Source organism: Diabrotica virgifera, chromosome 7 (assembly GCF_917563875.1).
Source record: "Diabrotica virgifera virgifera chromosome 7, PGI_DIABVI_V3a".
Classification (NCBI taxonomy): Eukaryota; Metazoa; Arthropoda; class Insecta; order Coleoptera; family Chrysomelidae; genus Diabrotica; species Diabrotica virgifera.
The window spans coordinates 60,510,215-60,530,382 of NC_065449.1; the positions used below are offsets into that span (position 1 = coordinate 60,510,215).

Genomic DNA, 20,168 nt, shown 5'->3' on the forward strand with positions numbered 1-20,168 from the left:
CCGTTTAACATGCTAACCACCAAAGATTCAAGAAAACACTGATGATGATCGGTCAACCGATTGAAAACTAGTTCTGTTTTGTGATGTAGCCCTGTATAGGAATTTTAACAAATATACGATTTATAAAGGATTTTATGGTTTTTTGTAATAAATGGTATACAGCCAACTACAGGAAATTTTTTCCTCGTGGATTTTTTAATATTTTTATTTTAGATGAAATGGCCGTACGAATGGCATCCATCAGTTGTTTCCACTCAAATTTTTAAAATCGGTCAACTTATCCTAGCAGGAGTACCTGGAGAATTTACAACAATGGCAGGAAGACGTTTGCGAGAGGCAATTTACCAAGAGGCTATTCAAAATGGAGCAGACAAAGACACTAAGGTTGTAATTGCGGGTTTAAGCAATTTTTATACACATTATGTGACTACTCGAGAAGAATATCAGGTAAAAGAAATTATTTTGCTCTAACGCTATATTATACTGTAATGCCATTTTTGATATAAAAAGTAATTTAAGAAAGTAAATTACGTGATTCCAAGTCTTAGTCGTTTTGTTATGTTCATTATCTTATATTAGTCCAAGTAATGAAGCTTCAAATAAGACAAAACCTCGCAATTTTTACAGAATGGATCGATTTGTTTGAAAATTTGAGAACAGCTAGTGGATAGTCCACTAGTGGAAGGATCAAAATCTATATCATGTCGAAAGGTGTTTTTGCCGTGGGGGTGGAAATTTTTTATTATATTTTAATCGCAAAAATTGGTAAAATCGTTCATTCTAATTAAAAAACGATCTCATTTTCTTGATAAAATTGATAGTTTTCGATTTATTCGCTATCAAAAAAGTTGTTTTATATCGAAAAAATCAATGTTTTTAATAAGTTTTCTGCTAATAACTCCAAAAGTTTTGGTTTTATCAAAACAACTTTACTTAGGAAAAATGTACCTTTTGAAAAAATAAACAAAAACTTTTTTTTAATTTTCTTTAAGACCAATAGTAATTGAGCTATATTTTATTGTATGTTGGCTCTTCTTCGTCAAATGCTAAATATTGTAGTTTCAAACTTTCGAGGAAAACTTGTTGAAACTAATTTAAAGTACTTAAAAATATCTACCTTCAGAAATAAAAAAAAGTCTATAGCTCAAAAATTAAGTGGCTTATAATGAAAATAATGTTAGTCCCTATATATTTATTTCAGCGAAAAAGTGATCGCAGGCAACCCCCTAATCACCACCCTAATTAAAATTAGTCATTTACCTTATTTGGTCTTTTTTATTTATGTATTGTTAATAGGTTCTAGAAGTTTGACCGTCTTAGAATAATTAGTTTTAAAAAAAATGGAGTTAAAAGTGAATAACGAATTTTGGAATTTGTAAAAAATGGCCTAAAAAAGACCAAGTCTCTACAACGCTATGAATGAATTAGGAATTCCAAAAAAACTCATATGCATGATAAAAGTGACAATGGCGAAGATGATATCAGCAGTAAAAATTCAAAACGACTCGTCAACCCCATTTGAAATACATAGGGGGTTAAGGCAGGGGGATGCGCTGGCGTGTAAACTTTTTAATGTAACATTAGAAAAAGTCGTACGAGACGCTAATATAGATAGCAGGGGAACAATATTCAATAGATCTGTCCAAATTCTAGCATATGCAGACGACGTGGACATTATAACAAAAACCAGAGCGAGAACTGCGGAAATCCTAACCGAGCTAGTAGCATCAGCAGAACAAATGGGGTTACATATAAATCGAAATAAAACAAAATTCATGGCGACTAACACAAACACAAGAGCTGGAAATATTGACGCAGATCTAATCATCAATGACCAAAACTTCGAAGCGGTCAAAGAGTTCATATATCTAGGGACATCGGTTAACCCCAATAATAACACATCAGAGGAAATAAAAAGACGAATAATAATTGCAAACAGGTGTTATTATAGTCTATCAAAGTACTTAGCTAACAAACGTCTGTCTCAAAAAACTCGTATAAGGCTGTATAGAACATTGATAGTCCCCGTTCTCACATATGGATCAGAGGCATGGACGCTAACTAAAACAGATGAATCCGCTCTGTCGATTTTTGAAAGAAAGGTGCTACGTAAGATATTCGGAGCGGTCTGTGAGAACGGAATAGGGAGACGTAGATATAACTTTGAACTGCAGAATATCTACAAGCATACGTTTGGTGGAAAAGATATTATCACTATAATTAAGCGAAACCGCCTGCAGTGGGCAGGACATTTAGCTCGGGCCCCTGAATCGAACACGATAAAAAAGATTCTAACAGCGCCACCCGTGGGAATGAGAAGACGGGGTAGACCAAAGCTGAGGTGGATGGACGGGGTAACACAGGATGCCGAGAAGATCGGAGTCGGCAACTGGAAAATGCAAGCAAGGGACAGAACAGAATGGCGTAGAAAGCTTGAGAAGGTCGAGGCCCTCTAAGGGCTGTAGCACCAAGATGAAAAAATGGCCTTTTCTTCAGAATAGCAAGATTAGCATCAGAGGTATGAAAAAAAGAATGTGTGTGTACTTTGTACGCACGTAAGAAGTTATACGTCTATTATATGATTTAAACGAAATTAATATACTTTTTATTTATGTTTTTTTTAAATATTAAACTAATTTATACTTACTACTTCTCAAACATTTTTATTAGAACAGTGCCAAAAATTAAAATAATAAAAGAATAAAACACACACAAACACATTAAACAAGCCACAAATGATGTCTGAACATTAATTGTCGAAATTTTTTTTAACTAAATACGTATTTTCTGAAAATACAATTATATAATAAATATACTTACAATCATAAAATGTATTAAAAAAAAAACAAAAAAGAAAGTTTCTATTGGGACTCGAACCAGCTCTGATAAGAGCGGTTGGTATTGGATTTCATTCGCCTTCTCCGCTTAGCCACGGACACTATGTGTCATTATTTACGAAGATCGACTAACTAAACCGATTAAACTTGTGATATTTTGATATTTTGAAAATTGATCAAATTATTTTAATTTTGAATTGAAATGATTTAGAATTGAAAAAATACAACAAAACATAGAGTAAAAAAACAATATATTAGGTGAATATTGATAGAAATTTTGATGGTAATCAAATTATATAAATAAAAGTATTACATACTATGTATTTTGGCAGACCAAATAGGTAGGTTTATACCCATGATACATTAACAATTATTACGTAGGTACCTGTTGCTTTTAAAAACTATTTAAAAGTCACTACAATATTATAAACTTTTTTGTTTCTGTCCTCACAACAATAAAACTAATATATTATACATTTGTTTACCTTTACCTTTACCTCCAAACCACAGCTGCCATATCGGATAATTTTTGACATGTCATTTGAACATCCAATCAGAACAAAGTTATAATGCGCATGCGCCGGGCTGATAGGTTTTAACATATAAAAAAATCACCCTCTATCGCCGGTAAAGAAGTATAACTTCAAAAATATTTAAATATAAAATTGTAGCTTATTTAATTCCCAAGAACCTGGTTTGCAAAAATTTTTCTACGTCAAAAATTGAGTGAGCTATTGACAATTTAAAACTTGTAATAACATTAAAAAACCACCTTTACCAACCCTTTCAAAGTCACCTCTCTTTGCGATTGAGAACTTTAAAAATATTTAATATTAATAGGCTTATAGGTCGTGTAAAAACCTACAAAATTATTTTTTAACAAACTTTCTAAGAAAAAAAATAAAAAAGTGACGATCAAAAAATCAATAAATTTGTTTGACAAAAAAAATGAGAAATCAAATTGGAAGCATACTAATGTAAGTTAGCGCTCTTTTTAGTGATTGGCCTTATTCATTTTTATTTATTTATGTATTATTAATAAATTGTAGAAGTTTGACTGGCTTAGAATGATCAGTTTTTAAAAACCTGGAGTTAAAAGCGAATAACGAATTTATGCAGTTTGGTAAAAATGCCATTTTCTTCAGAATAGAAAGATTAGCATCAGAGATACGAAAAAATATTTCAATATAAAATTGTAGGTTATTTAATTCCCAAGAACCTGGTTTGAAAAAAATTTTCTACGGAAAAATTGAGTGAATCGTAAATGAGTAGGTATATCGAAAAACATTGATATTTCTATACAAAACTAACACTTTTAGGTCTGGATTCCGCGTATGAAAAAAAAGTGGATTAATAGCAAGCTGAAAATTTGTTAATAGCTTAAGGGTGTCTAGTCGGATAAACTTTGATATATGGGAACACTGGAACAGGGGCAGTTTTAATTGTGGAACAGGTCAAAAATTTGGAACGGTCACACCACGAAAATGGCACATTTATTTTGTCCGACAGAACAGACTTAAACTCTTCGAACAGAGATTAAACTCTCATGCAAAAATCAGACTGCTATTTATATATTGTTATATTTCTATTTGATATGAAAATTAAAATTTGATAATTATAAACAGAATTCAATTTAATATAAAATATTTTCAATTTTCTCAACCACGGGCATATAAATTTAGAACAACCTGTATACAACAAATTGTTATATTTAATTTTAAGAAGTGATTAAATAAGACTCAAGTGAAATCGTTAATAGGTCATTATCGTTGTTCGCGGAAGGATCGATCATTAGCCGATGCTAAATAAGACTAAGTGGAAATAGAGAATAGGTCATTAAAAATTTGTATATAGTAGAAAGTAATTTTAGAATGGGAATTAACTATTTTCTTTGAAATCCATTAAGCATATTTAGAAAGTTTAAAAATTGGTTTTGAGGAATACTGCGAATGAGAGTTGGTGGTGGAATTTTGGTTTGTGAATCTGGAAGGGATATTTAGAAAGTAGGGGAATGAATGACAAATAGAGATCAGAATGTTTTGAGCTGTCGAGAAGTGAAGTCGAGTAGTAGACGGTAGTGTACGGAGAGTGAGAAAGCCGGTGTAGTTCCGTGAGTGTGGATTATCGATCGTAGAACGAGAGGTAGGCCAGGTTGAGAGTAAAAGAACCTCCTTGAGCCAAGAGTTCCCGGTAGCTGATTGCAATTTCGAAAAAGGTAGAACACAGCATCACGACAGAAGCAGGAAACGAGAGCTATACGAGCTAGTTTCAGAGGAGAACATTACTGGAAGCCAGGACGAGGTTTTGATTGCAGCCAAGGATAGCAGGAAACGGGTCTTGTGTGAAGACATTCTCAGTGCACCAGAAAAAGGTCAGTCTCATTTGTTTGGACATGAATGTATGGGTTTTTCGTATTAAATACCACATTTAAAATTGAAGAAACATAATCAATAATATCAGAAAAGCTTCATCAAACTTAAATAGAATTGTTGCTAATAAATCATAAGAGTTAAATGTTAATAAAAACTTTCAATTGGAAACAAAAAGGAAATAAGATTCCCATGTGTAAATGTTATGTTTAAGAATAATAAGATATAGCAAATATTAAGCAGTGATTGCCATTTAAATAAAATAAACAATATTTTGATTACAATTGTAACCCATATGTGTTATTATTTTACTCTTTTCTTTCCTATCCCGATTAGGAACCATTAAGAAATACTTAGAAGCCACGTATGTAAGTACTTAATTTTATAAAAAGCCCTGAGATTGAAAACACATTGATATGTGATCTGGTAAATTAATTAGATTAGTATTAAAGCATTGATTAAATTAAATGACATATAAAAATATTATCTCATATCAATAATCAAGATCACAACAATATATATATATATATATATATATATATATATATATATATATATATATATATATATATATATATATATATATAATGTTCTTGAACTCCTAAGTGGAGCATAGAGCTTCAGTGAAAACGCGCCATCGGGTTCTATTTTGCGCTAGGGCCTTCACCTCATTCCAAGACTTTCCTTGACTTCTTATCTCGTCCATGATGGATCTTCTCCTGTTATTTAAGACTGCTATTTATCACCTGACATAATTCCTGTCATTTGACATATTCTACATGTTCCACTCATTAAAACGCCCATTTGGTGATAAATAGCAGTCTAATTTTTGCATGAGAGTTTAATCTCTGTTCGAAGAGTTTAAGTCTGTTCTGTCGGACAAAATAAATGTGTCGTTTTCGTGTTGTGACCGTTCCAAATTTTTAACCTGTTCCACAATTAAAACCGCCCCTGTTCCAGTGTTCCCATATATCAAAGTTTATCTGACTAGACACCCTTAAGCTATTAACAAATTTTCAGCTTGCTATTAATCAACTTTTTTTTCATACGCGGGATCCAGACCTATTTCTATAGCGAATAAATCAAGAACTATTAATTTTATCAAAAAAATGTATAGAACATTTTTTGCTTAGAATGAATGTTTTTATTAATTTTTGCGGTCAAAATATAATAAAACATTTCCACCCACGGGATGGGGTGGCAACCACCCCCATGGTAAAAGCGCCTTTCAGAATCATATAGATTTTGATCCTTGGACTATCCACTACTTATTCTCAAATTTTCAAGCAGATCGATCCATTCTGTAAAAATTGCGAGGTGAAAAGCTTCGGTTCCTGACCTATATTTTAAAGATTTTCCAACCGCCTGACGTATACAGGGTGTTTGGTAAAGAATGGTCCATAGCTTAACCTTAGATTCCTGAGGTTAAAATAGTCGATTTAAGCTAACTTACCTTAGGACAAAAGTTGATAATAACCGAAATACAGGGTGTCAAAATTAAACTTTTGTTCTAATTATTTTTGAATATTTGAGGACAGGCATGGGACAACACCACGAAATTTGGTAAGTGGTGCTGGTATCGTACAATCTACTAAAATATGTTTCTGGCTACTACCAGAGGCGTACGACAGTGGAACGTGAATGGTTGACCCTTCCCAAATTCTACGGCACCGGCGGAATTTCTATTTTAGTACAATTTTTTGATTCTCCAATACTTTCTCTGTAAATAACATACTCTTCATTCGTAACGATAAAGTCATTAGTTTTAGAGATATTTGAAGCTAAAAGCTAAGGAGTATAATACATTAATCAAAATAAGTGTGCCTTTTCATTTTTAATTTCAAATATCTGGAAAACTAATGACTTTATCGATACGAATAAAGAGTATATTATTTTCATAGAAAGTATTGGAGAATCTAAAAATTATGCTAAAATAGCAGTTTCATCAGTGGCATAGAATTTGGGAAGGGTCAACCCTTAACTTTCTCCTGGCGTACGCCTCTGGTTTTAACGAGAAACGATTATTTAACATAATTTAGTAGGGTGTACAGTATCTACACTTTTTGTTAAGTATCATAAGGATATGTCAAATAGTTTTATAGTACCGGGCACACACAGTTCTTAAAGTTTTGAATAAAGAATAAATTATTTAAAAAAATGAATACTTTAAAATAATACCCGTGTCATACTTGGCATAAAGTGTACGCACTGTACACCCTACTAAATTATGTTAAATAATAATTTCTGGCTACTACCAGAAGCGTACGAAAAGGGAAAGTGAATGGTTGATCTTTCCCAAATTCTACGCCACTGACGAAACTGCTATTTTAGCATAATTTTTAGATTCTGAAATACTTTCTATGCAAATAATATACTCTTCATTCGTAACGATAAAGTCATTAGTTTTCGAGATATTTGAAGTTAAAAATGAAAAGGCACACTTATTTTGATTAATGTATCACGCTCATTCGTTTTTAGCTTAAAATATCTCGAAAACTAATGGCTTTATCGTTACAAATGAAGACTGCATGTTATTTACATAGAAAGTATTCGAAAATCAAAAAATTGCACTAAAATAGCAATTCCGCCAGTGGCGTAGAATTTGGGAAGGGTTGACCATTTACGTTCCCCCGTCGTACGCCTCTGGTAGTAGCCAGAAACTTTTGTTTAGCATAGTTCAGTAAGTTGTACAGTACCAGCACCACTTACCAAATTTCGTGTTGTTGTCCCGTGCCTGTCAGGAAATATTCAAAAATAAATAAAATAAAAGTTTAACTTTGACACCCTGTATTTCGGTTATTATCAACTTTTGTACTAAGGTAAGTTAGCTTAAATCGACTTATTTTAACCTCAGGAATCTAATTTTAAGCTATGATCCATTCTTTACCAAACACCCTGTATTTACAATATATTATATACTAAGGATTTCCATAGTTTTCACTGTATTCCTTGACTCAACGGTTCCCTTAATTTCATTTTGTTTTGGCAGTCCCCGTCCTGCAAATTTCTTCTTTCAATTTCTATATCCCCTTCATTTCTGAAGGATCTTCGGGGTCTGCCTCTCTTCCTTTTTCCTATCGGGCTGTTGTTTAATTTATTCAACGATTTTGGTTTTCTCTTCTACCATGTCCATACCAGGTTAATCTCTTCTGTTCTCTGTAGTCGATTATATTTGAGTTCATTCCCAGTCTTTTCTCAATCTCTATGTTATTTATTTTATCTCTTCTTGTTACTTATGATATCTTGAGTATTTTGAACATGTAATGAGAGGTCCCAAATACAGGTATACAGCAACCTTAAATGGTCCCACCATATCGATTTGTTAAGGAAGAAACTATCCTCAGCTTGCTATGCTATAAGATCTGTTTCGAATGAACTCAATTTAGCATCTTCCAAAATAACATATATTTCTTTGTTCGAGTCACATCTTCGTTATGGTCTTCCTTTTTGGGGTTCTGGTACAGCTGCCCAATTCGATGTTATTTTCAAATTAAAAAAAGAGCAATTCGATATCTGTTTGCCCTCAGAAGAAAAACACATTGCAGAAGTTACTTCAAAGATCACAGAATTTTAACCCTTCCATCTTTGTATATTTTAGAAACTGTTTGCTTAATTCCTAAACATCTACATGTCTTTCCACCAAGATCAAATCCTGACTACTTAACGAGAAATTCTACGTTTGACGTCTATATGCCGACCCCGTCCTCTGAGTTACTAAAAAAATCTATATTATATTCCGCAAAAAAACTTTACAACCATCTCCCTCTACAACTTAAATCTGCACCATCTTTCCCCAAATTCCGTAAACTGACAAAAGCATACCTATCTGAAAGACCATATTATTCAGTAGAAGATTTTCTTAATCAATAACTAAGAAATTACAGTACCCTTTGCACAAGTAGTATTTTTATTATCATTTTTTTATCTATATTTGGGTGTCATATGCAGCAGCTTAACTTTTAAACTTATTAATTACTAGGTAGACTATGCATTTGCAATTTACTTAAATTTTGCAATTGATTAATTCTGTTTAACTTCATTATTATTTTTATTATTGTAAATATATTGACGATTTATGTAATTTTAGTAAATTGGATTGTTATTGTTTTGTTTTCTTGACTTTTTATAAGCTTTGTCGATAAAATTGTACAATTTTTCATGACAATAAAGCATATTTCTATTCTATTCTATTCTATTCTATAGGTTGCTACAAAATATTATGCAAAGAAAAATTGCAGGTAAACTTAGTCCAGGACGAAGAAGAACCTCATGGTTGAAGAACTTGCGATATTGGTATGGTGTTGATACAAGCATGCTACTTAGGGTGGCAGTGAATAAAATTAAGATAGCTACGATGGTAACCAACATTCTGAATGGACATGGTACATGAAGAAGAAGTTCTTGTTACACTGTAGCTTCTTCTTAGGAGTTCCATCTCTGTTGCTTTTATTTTGTTTTTGGTTTTCTTATTTTTTTCCAATTTTCAGATCCATAAGTGAGGATACTAACTACTTGTCATGGATATATTCTTCCTTTTGTTTTTATACTGATTTTCTTATCCCGCATTACAGGGTTCAATTTTCGTATGCAGTCTCTTGTTAGTCCTAGTCTATTTTTTATATCTTCTTCCGTTGTTTCTTTGTTTGATATTATGGAACCTAAATACTTATACTTTTCTATTCCTTCGATTGTTTACCTTCGTCTATTTCCAGCTTTTTAATTTATGAATTTATGTATTCTACGTTGTTAGGTATTTAGTTTTATTTAGGTTTATTTCCATCCCATTCTTTGTATATCCCTCTTTCAGTTTTCTCAGCATAAAACTAAGCTCATATTCGCCTTGTGCGGTCACTATTTGGTCATCAGCAAAAATTAGGGTTAGAATAAGGATAGGAAAACACCCAGAAATTTTGTCAACGATAAAATGAAGAAAATACGAATATTTGGGTCACCATATGAGAGGACATAAATACGCATTACTTTAAAATATAATGCAACGAAAAATAGAAGAAAAACGGAATCCAGGCCTTAGAAGAATGTCATGATTGCAGAATTTGAGAGAGTGGCTTGGCTGCACCACTAATGAACTCTTCAAGTCAGCTGTAAACAAAGTAAGGATAATTGATGGATTCGACCGTTACTTGATGGAAGTTCATTTTATCTCACAATAAAACACTGAAAACTTTTGTTTTCTATACTTCCACAAAATTTATTATTTACAACTATGTAACTACAGCTGTTTCGGCAGGGTGCCTTTCTCAAGTGATATAATTTACAATGTATCCACCACCACAAATTAGTGTATCCACCACCACAGAAAGAACCCAGTACCTTCTGCTCTCTCACATATACTGGTAAGATAACAACAAAAATAGTCAAATACATAAAAAAGAAAGGAATAATACCAGCTTTCAGAACTAACAACAACTTAACCAAATATATTAAGAACAATAAAAGCCGAAAGAGAAAGCAACTACAGAGTGGTGTGTACAAACTAACTTGTGGTGACTGTCTGAAAACGTACATCGGTCAAACTGGCAGAACATTTGACAAACGGATAGCAGAACACAAAAGGGCTTTCAACAATAGAAAAACAGACACTTCTACATAAGCACTTCACCTTCTAGATCATAATCATTTTTTCAGTGAAGAGTTTTAAATTCTGCATATCCAAAATAAAGGATTTAAGCTATCTTTTTTCGAATCTATGGAAATTAATAAACTGAAAAATACAGATATAATTCTGAATGACCAACTCGAGACAAACAGCTCCCCACTCCTCAACCTCTTCAGTTAGAGACTTAAAAAGGCAAACACATTGTAAATTATATCACTTGGGAAAGGCACTCTGCCGAAACAGCTGTAGTCACATAGTTGTAAATAATAAATTTTGTGGAAGTATAGAAAACAAAAGTTTTCAGTGTTTTATTGTGAGAGAAAGTAAGGATAGCCTTCATAATTTCCAATTTCCGATACATAGTCCATTCTTTAGCGGTAAAATATTGAAAAACCTCTAAATTTTAAAGAACCGCTTGGATTTACATGAAATTTGGCATACACACATATGTCCTTTTGCCCTGGGGGTGCTTTTCACCCCCTCTTGGGGGTTAAAAAATATTCGTCCAAAGAAAGTCAGGAAATGGGTAAACTGGCTAATTTTAAGTAACTTTTGTTCTATAGAGTTTTTTCACTAAGTCAATACCTTTCGAGTTATTTGGCAGTGAATATGTTCATTTTTTCAACAAAATAACCACGCTTTTAGACGGTTTTTCGCAAATAACTCAAACAGTAAGTATTTTGTCGAAAAAGCATTCTTATCAAAAATATAGCCTATAAAAAATTTAAAAAAGTGGTGTATATATCACGTCTTTTTATTTAGTAGAAGCAGAGTTATAGCTAATGAAAAATAGGTTCATATTCGTCAAATTCCAAATGGAATATTTTAACGTGAAATAACCAAAAATGAAGTACATTTCGGGGAAAACTCATTACAACTTATTTAAAGTGTTTAAAAAAGCTTCATTTTTGTTTTATAAAAAAAATTTCTAGCATCAAAATTAAACAAGTTTTGCTCAAAATAAAGTTAGTCCCTTTTGGTTTTGGTAAAAAAATCGAGAAAATCACCCCCTAATTAGTATCTTAAATGAACTTATTCGTAACGACTTCACAAGTTTCTTGACTCGTGTATATATTGTTTATATGATCTGTAAGTTTCATCGGTTCAAAGTCCTTATTATTGAAAGGGCTGTAGTTAAAAGGGGTTGAACGAGTCACTGCTCACGAATGTATGCAAATTTAGAAACAACAAATCTTGATCAATTTTTGTCTAATAGAAAAACAAAAATATACATGATATTCAGAAAATCAAATCTGACTTTTTTTTGTTTTTCGAGATTTTTGGTATCTCTAACAATTTTTAAGTTATTTTGAAAAAAAGCATATTTTTCAAAATTTAAATTTTTAAAAATTTTACTTTGAAACCATTTTTTTTTTTTCAAAAATAAGCACTTTGAATCGATGAAACTTACAGATCATATAAACACAATATAAGTAAAATAATTTGTGGAGCGGCAACGATTAATTTTATTTAAGTTGCTAATTAGGGGGTGGTCTTCCCGATTTTTTTTTGCAAAAACCAAAGGGACCAACTTTATTTTGAGCGTAACTTGCTTAAATTTAATGCTAGAAACTTTTTGTAAAAACAGAAATAAATATTTTTTTAAAAACTTTAAAAAAGTTATAATGAGTTTTCCCCAAAAAGTGCTTAATTTTTTGGATATTTCACGTCGAAATATTCTATTTGAAATTTGGTGAATATGAATCTATTTTTCATTGGCTATAACTCTGGTTCTACGAGAGACAGAGACCTAACGCGTACATGTACATTTTAACTTTTTTATAGGCTATATTTTTGCTAAGAACATTTTTTTCGACAAAATAATTACTTTTTGAGTTATTTCCGAAAAACCGTCTAAAAATGTGATTATTTTGTTGAAAAATGAACATATTCACTCGCAAATAACTCGAAAAGTGTTGACTTGGCGAAAAAGCTCTATAGAACAAAAGTTACTTAAAATTAGTCAGTTTACCCATTTCCGGACTTGTTTTGGACATATATTTTTTCACCCCCGAGAGGGGGTGACAGTCACCCCCAGGGCAAAAGCACACATCGGCACAATATCACTTTTTTTCTTTGACATATAAGCTATGCGTATGCCAAATTACATGTCAATCCAAGCGGTTCTTTAAAATTTAGAGCAAAAACCGTGAAAGAATGGACTAACAAGAGTGACACAAAAAGAAGAAGGAAACTTAGGGTACATAAGTATTCGTTTCGTCATGATTTCAGAGATTTTTCTAAGAATATTTTGAACAGGGTAGGGGATGTGGAGAAGCCCTTTATTATTCCCTTTGTCGTCTTAAATACACTGCATATTCTATTGTTCGTTTTGATAACTACTTTGTTATTCTTGTAGTATGCTTTTACTGCTGTTACTTTTTTTCCTTTCTGAAAGCCGTCCGTGCATGCACTCCGGTCTCACTGCAGTTTTCAGTTTATTGTGCTTTCTTCCATTTGTTCTCATGACACCCAATCCAATATAGTAGTGCCCTTCATTAGCCTGTAAAGGCCGATTGGGTTAGTGCCATTTACTGTCGGACTTGGCCTGCAGTCTCCATATATTGCTTGTTTCTTGCAGTCCAGAGCCTCGCAGTCGCACAATAAATGTCTGACTGTCTCGGTCTCTCTCTTGCATAGTCTGCAACTGAGATCTCCGTTACATACTCCTGTCCGTTTACAGAAAAGTGTCCAGTTAAGGAACCTGTAGTAATTTTGAGCTGATTCTTGTTCATTTTGAACAGTTCTTCAGCTCTTTTTGCGCATGTCTGAGGTATAAATCTCTTCGAATGCTTTTGCGTGGAAATTTCTTCCCAGTATTCTTTGTGCTGTCTTCGTATCCAGCCCTTTAATCGGTCTCTGATTGTGCTTCTGGGCTCTCCCAGTGCCAGTTCTGGAGCGGCTTAGGAGTGCCCAAATATCTTGTTGCTGATCCTCGTCTAGCAAGTTCATCAGCTTTCTCATTACCAAAGATCCCTTGATGTCCAGGCACACAAACGATTTTTATCTAATTATGTTCCGCCAGAGTGTCGAGTTCTTCGCGACATTCCCATACAAGCTTTGACAGTGTTTAAAGCTCTCAAGGCCGCTTTGCTGTCTGAACAGATATTGATTTTCTTATTAGTATTAGACCTCAATCTGTTTATCCGTGCAAAATGCAGGATTGCATATACCTCTACCTGAAATGCAGAGGTATATTCTCCTAGTGGGATGAAACCGTTATAGTTCCTATCCTCACTATATACTCCTGATCCCGAACCATCTTCTGTCTTGGACCGATCTGTATACCAGGTGTGGCCCTCATACTTCAGATGTCTGGAAGGATTTTTCCATACCTCTCTGGAGTGTATTTTCACCTGGAAAGTATTTCCATTTTATATTTGGGGATAGAATGATCTGTTTTCATCTCCCATATCTGATCCCCACATATATTTTTGATGCTGCAGTGTCCTTTGTCCACTGCAATTACTGCTGTTATTAGTATTCGTGGAACTTTGATTTCTTCCATTGCTTCCCATAGCTTTGTTCTAAGTATCAAGTCATAGGTCTTCTTAACATCTACAAAGGCCAGAACAACGGAGACATTTTTGGCCATTCTTTTCTCTATTAGTTATTCGACCGTGTAAATGTGATCTATGTAAGCATGCTTTCCCCGCAATGAACCCTGCCTGGGCTTCTACGATTTTCTCCTTGGTATATATTTCTAATTTTCCCTTTATGGTATTTCCCTTTGTGTTCTTTGATATACTATACATAGTCATTTCTTGTGAACATAAACCAATAGTACCTAAACCAAGAACGTAGCCTGTTTTGATGTCACCGAACTCATCATTTTATGATATTTAATATTTTTGTATACTTTTAGCTTCAAAGATACGAGGGAGCATCCACATTGTTTGGACCAAATACTTTAGCAATTTATATTAAAATATTTAGAGAAATGACAGCAGCAATTTTAAAGGTAGTTATTTTTATCCACTATAGTTGATAATAATATTATTATTTAATTTTATGAAATTTAAAAATATTCACATAAATTTAATTTAAAATTATGGATTGTCAAAATAATACTTAATAATAATACTTAAAAATAATACTTAATAATACTTAATAATACATTAAATTATACTAATCTAGGTATTTTTGTATCAGGGGGAAACAGTAAACGACGAAGGAATGCCATATAAGTTTCCAAAAACTCTTTTCTCGTTACTGCCTCCAGTAATGCTGGACAGTCCTGGAACTGGTGATTTTGGTGAATGTATTGTTCAACCGAAACCCTTATACCATATAGGAGATACGGTGTCTACTGTTTTTGTAAGTAACGATTAAAAAATATAACAACATTCACAATTATTATTTTCATCATCATCTGTAATAGTTGACACCCCATTGACGGCCATGGCCAACCATTGGGGTTTCTAGGCTTTAAAGTTTTACATGGTGTAGACCAGCCTTATGTTAAATTCCTCAAAAGTTCCAACGTATCCAAAATAATTACTTCCGAATTTGTCTTTTTTGTGAAGATGTTTTCAGTGTTTTTTCCTTTCCTTTGCTTGTTGTTGCCATTTTACGAGAATGGAAATTATTATTTTTACGAGATTTATTTTAGTAGGTAAATCGTTTTTTAGCCACTTAATAATTCATGTCATCTTTCTTAGTGAACTACATATATTAGTATAGTCAAATGTTAAAATGAACCAATATACAGGTTTTCCAAGAAAATGTCTTCAAAAGTAAAACAAATAATTCTGACCATTCGTTTGTTTTCTTTTTTTAATTGATGACTACCGAATTCAATTATATTAAGGCTAACCAAGACAAACTAATTTTAGATATCTGGTCATCCAAGAAATAGTAATTTGCAAGAAGATACATTTCTAACTGTCGAGAAAAAAGATAAGAATTCATGGAAAACTATAGCAACAGATGCCAGTTGGGAGACTAAGTAAGTATTTTAAAAAATGTTTGTGTTTGATATTTGGCTATCCACATATATCTGATATATCTGACCACATTAAAATACCAATTTACTAGACAGAAAAATCATGACACCCAAATTGTTCTATGTAGTTTGCAAACAAATAACTAAAATCAGATAGAAACTAGGTTTGACTACAATTTTCGTACTAACAAAACAAAAAAACCCATGGGCTGTAAAAGTAAATACCGAAAATATTTTCTTTTTGGTAACTGAATTTATCCAATCTCCTAGACTAAAAAAGTGAGATAAATTAACAGATCGTTAATCTGACAAATTAAACGTCAAATAAATTAACAAAAAAAATAAGGCTATCCCAAAAAAATGAATTATGTTAAAGCATATTTTTTTTTATTTAGCTTAATGCCTCGACAACTAGTGGCCATTGGCATGTAGACCAGGGCGCATCTGTAAAAATATTAGTACATTTGGACGTTGAGAGGTGACTCAAATTTTTTTGCAGAAATTGCTTGAAAATAACTCAAATAATAATATTTGAGTTATCCTCCCTCTCAAAAAGGTCCGGAACATTGTATAAATAATCAAAATGTCAAAAAATGAAGGAAAAGTTCGATTTTTTTCTTCGTTTTTTGCTTATAACTTTAAAAGTATTCATTTTCAAGAAAAGTTTTACTAACATAAAAGTTGCGTAATTAAATTTTCTACAATATAAAATTGGTTAAAGATTTAAAAAATAATCACCCTTGTTGCAAAATAGCAATAATTGCGAAAAAACCATAAAAAACAATTATTGGCATTTTACGATTTTCAACCATTTATGCTACACTAGGACCGTCATATTTCACCCAGAAAAACTATATGATACAGTTAAACAATACTGTAAATATTATTAAGATCGGTATAATAGATTTTGCAAAATACATTTAACAAAATGTTACAGGACTGAGAATAAAGCAGATAGCAAGTTCAAATTTTTTTTGCATATAGAAGAAGTGTACTGTACCTTTCATTTGCAATTTTCAAAATTAAAATCGATTAACTACCGGTGTCAGGAATTTTTTTAAATAAACATTAATAATTGGTGCTACGCGCAGGACAGCGGATAGTTTGCTCTGATTGGGCATTCCAATGACCTTTGATAATGATTGATGATACATTTTAATTTTTATTACATTTCGATATAAATAAATAAATTTGTTTATTGCAAAATAAAAACACATACTCTATCCTTTGAAATAACAGTTTTTTTAGCAAAAACTTTCTTTGTTTCTATATTTTAACTTGGAGAATAAAAGTTTATTATTTTTAAACATATGCAATTGTTTAAACAATATTTCACAAACAATAATAAAATTAGTTTGATTTTTGTGGAATTAAAATATTAAAATACAACAAAATATAGAGTAAGAAAATATTATATTAGATAAAGATTGAAAGAAATTTTGGTGGAAATCAACTTGTGTGAATCGAACACCGCTGTCGTGCTCGTGGCACCAAAAATTAATGTTTATTTAAAAAATTTCCTGACGCCGTGGTAATTAATCGATTTTAATTTTGCAAATTCAAAATGAAAGGTACAGTACACTTCTATAAGCAAAAAAAAATTCAACTTGCTATCTGCTTTATTTTCAGTCCTGCAACATTTAAAAGAAATTTTTTTTGCGAAAGCTGGATTGCAAAATTTATTTTGTAAAATCTATTAAACCGATATTAATGAAATTTACAGTTTTGTTTTACTGTATTATAAAGTTTCTCTAGATAAAATATGAAGTGTAGCATAAATGGTTGAAAAACATAAAATGCGAATACTTGTTTTTGTATGGTATTTTTTTCGCAATTATTGCTATTTTGCAAAAAGGGTGACTATTTTTTAAATATTTAACCAATTCTATATTGTAGGAAATTTAATTTCGCAACTTTTATGTCAGAACAACTTTTCTCAGAAATGAACAGTTTTAAAGTTATAATCAAAAACCAATAAAAAAATCGAATTTTTCCTTCATCTTTGACATTTTGATTATTTAAACAATGTTCCGGACCATTTTGAGTGGGAGGATAACTCAAATATTATTATTTGAGTTATTTTCAAGCAATTTCTGCAAAAAAATTTGAGTCACCTCTCAACGTCCATCTCAAAACAGATGCGCCCTGGACTAATGGTACAGTTGATTTTGCAATCAGATACTTATACTTAGTGCAACGTGTAGTGTGTATGCTGAGTAAATGTCTTGTTACTTCGCAAACTCGACTTCATTATCTTTACAAAGAGACGCTAATTGTATCCTAACGTATGCGGTCCCTCCGGTGAGTACTGATTCCACAAGGAGAGAAACTATTTTCATTTATTAATTTTTATTAAATGAAAAATATCACACCCAATAATTGAGATTCGAACTCACGACCATTGGGTTTAAATTCACCATTTCTAAAAGTATTAGAAGTACTTCAAGTGAGTCTCTTCTCTTAGACAGTGTTTTGAGATAGTCCAAGGAGATGTTACTTTGAATTTATTTTTTTATGAATATTACATTTAAATAACTGCCAAAAATTTTCGTATATATGTTGCAAAAGGGGTTTCAACGTATTTTAGGCTATTTTATTTTCTTTAAAGTTTCGTGTTTTAAAGAAATCAGATAATCAGGAATATACAAGTGTTATGTAGTAAATACACAGAGGCGCAAAATTATGGAAAAAATTCATTTTCTCTAAAATGGAGGATTTTGAAGGTAAATCTCGAAACAGGTCGATTTTTATTATTTATAAATTATATTTTTTGGCATAATATATTATATCATACTATTGACTTCATCAAAATTAATTTATTCCATAGTTTTGCCCCTCACTATATATACAGTTACTTTGAATTTCTTGTGTGAGAGTCACTAAACATCCGAAAAAAGGCTTATTTCAAGGTCTGTTTGTGTATAAGTAACTAATGCCCGGTTGAACCAACAGATCTTAACCCGGGAGTAGTCGCGCTCACTTCTGTAACGTCGATAGTCGCGTGTGAGATTCTATCTCAATATACGAATTTAAAACAAATTTTTATTTTGTACTATTTTTATCTACTTTTTATATTGAAAATATATATTTCTAAGAATCTTATTTAAAATATCTGTGTTAACGGCCACCTGCCGACATCGGCCACCTGTCCTAACGGCCAGTTTAAAAATTTCCTTTTTTCATTTTTAGTGGCCGTTACTGACAAATTTTACTGTACAGTAAAACCTGTGTTAACGGCCACCTGCCAACATCGGCCACCTGTCCTAACGGCCAGTTTAAAAATTTCCCAAACCAATTATATGTAGACTACAAAAACTGGCAATAGCGGCCACCTTTCTATATCGGTAAATAGTTATTTCATTTTTAGTGGCCGTTACTGACAGGTTTTACTGTATTACGAAAAAGGATTAAATGTGAGATTCTATCTAACGGCACGACTACTCGCGGGTTAAAGCTAATTGACTCTCCCCAAAGCCATAAATTCCACAAAAAGAAGAAGAAAAAAAACTTCCTACGCATTACTGCACCCTTCCTCGAGGCACTTACGAAATTTTTTCAAAATTGCAAAATTTTTGATCAAGTTATCGCGAAAAAGGATAAAAATTGAGATTCTATCTCACCGCGCGACTACTCGCGGGTTAAGCTAAACTCGAGAATATCATAAGAATTAATATAATATAATTATAATATATTACAATAAGAATACCATAATATAATAATAGATATAATTGATAATAAGGTACGAATCTAAAATTATGGTGCAACGCAAGTGATACTCAAGGAGGCCCTATCTATAAGTAGAGCTTAGCTAAGCTGGAGCTTAAGATATGTTGGTGCAACCAGGCATAAATGCACGATTTAAATGCAGTATTAAAACTATTTTCGTTTCAAGGTTTATCTGGAAGAGAGCTTCATTACCAGGAGAGAGTCGTGCTACGGTCAGATGGGAAATAAATAATAATGTAGAACCAGGAACATATAGAATTACTCAACATGGATATTATAAACCAGGAATGTTTACGACTATACGACCATATTTTGGCAGTTCCGATAGTTTTAACGTAACAACATAAAAAATAACAAATGTCTTCAAAACAATGGACATACATAATATGTAAATATAATAAAACTTACCAATGCGTTTTTTTATTTTACACAATAAGAATCCACCTTATGTACAAGAGTAATCAGCATTTTTTCTTTAACTTAATTCTCCTAAAAAATGTTGTAATCTAGATGTTTCTTGGTTTATCCTAGCTTTGCCCAACGGTACACAAGCGAGAACGGTTTAGTCCTCTTAAACCTTTTAATGTGGATTTATTTGACAATAAGCTGAAGTACTTCATGGTTGGAATGCATTTGGAACCCCTCTTTATGTCTCCTGATGATTTTCTTAATTT

The 20,168-nt window shown here is 32.1% G+C and overlaps 1 protein-coding gene across 5 annotated transcripts in view; it reads left to right on the top strand.

The window, feature by feature from the left end:
* LOC114342269 (neutral ceramidase) overlaps window positions 1–19,905 on the top strand; it is a 111,187-nt gene extending 91,282 nt beyond the window's left edge. For 4 of the 5 annotated variants that reach the window (XM_050656006.1, XM_050656008.1, XM_050656007.1 and 1 more), the window contains 5 exons: window positions 214–447; window positions 14,689–14,784; window positions 14,976–15,140; window positions 15,659–15,771; window positions 19,661–19,905. In XM_050656006.1, coding sequence (XP_050511963.1) covers window positions 214–447; window positions 14,689–14,784; window positions 14,976–15,140; window positions 15,659–15,771; window positions 19,661–19,841 — 789 coding nt within the window. In that variant the 3' untranslated portion in view covers window positions 19,842–19,905. The remainder of the gene's footprint in view (window positions 1–213; window positions 448–14,688; window positions 14,785–14,975; window positions 15,141–15,658; window positions 15,772–19,660) is intronic. The other variant, XM_050656009.1, reaches the window with a different exon arrangement.
* Window positions 19,906–20,168: the final 263 nt, after the last annotated feature.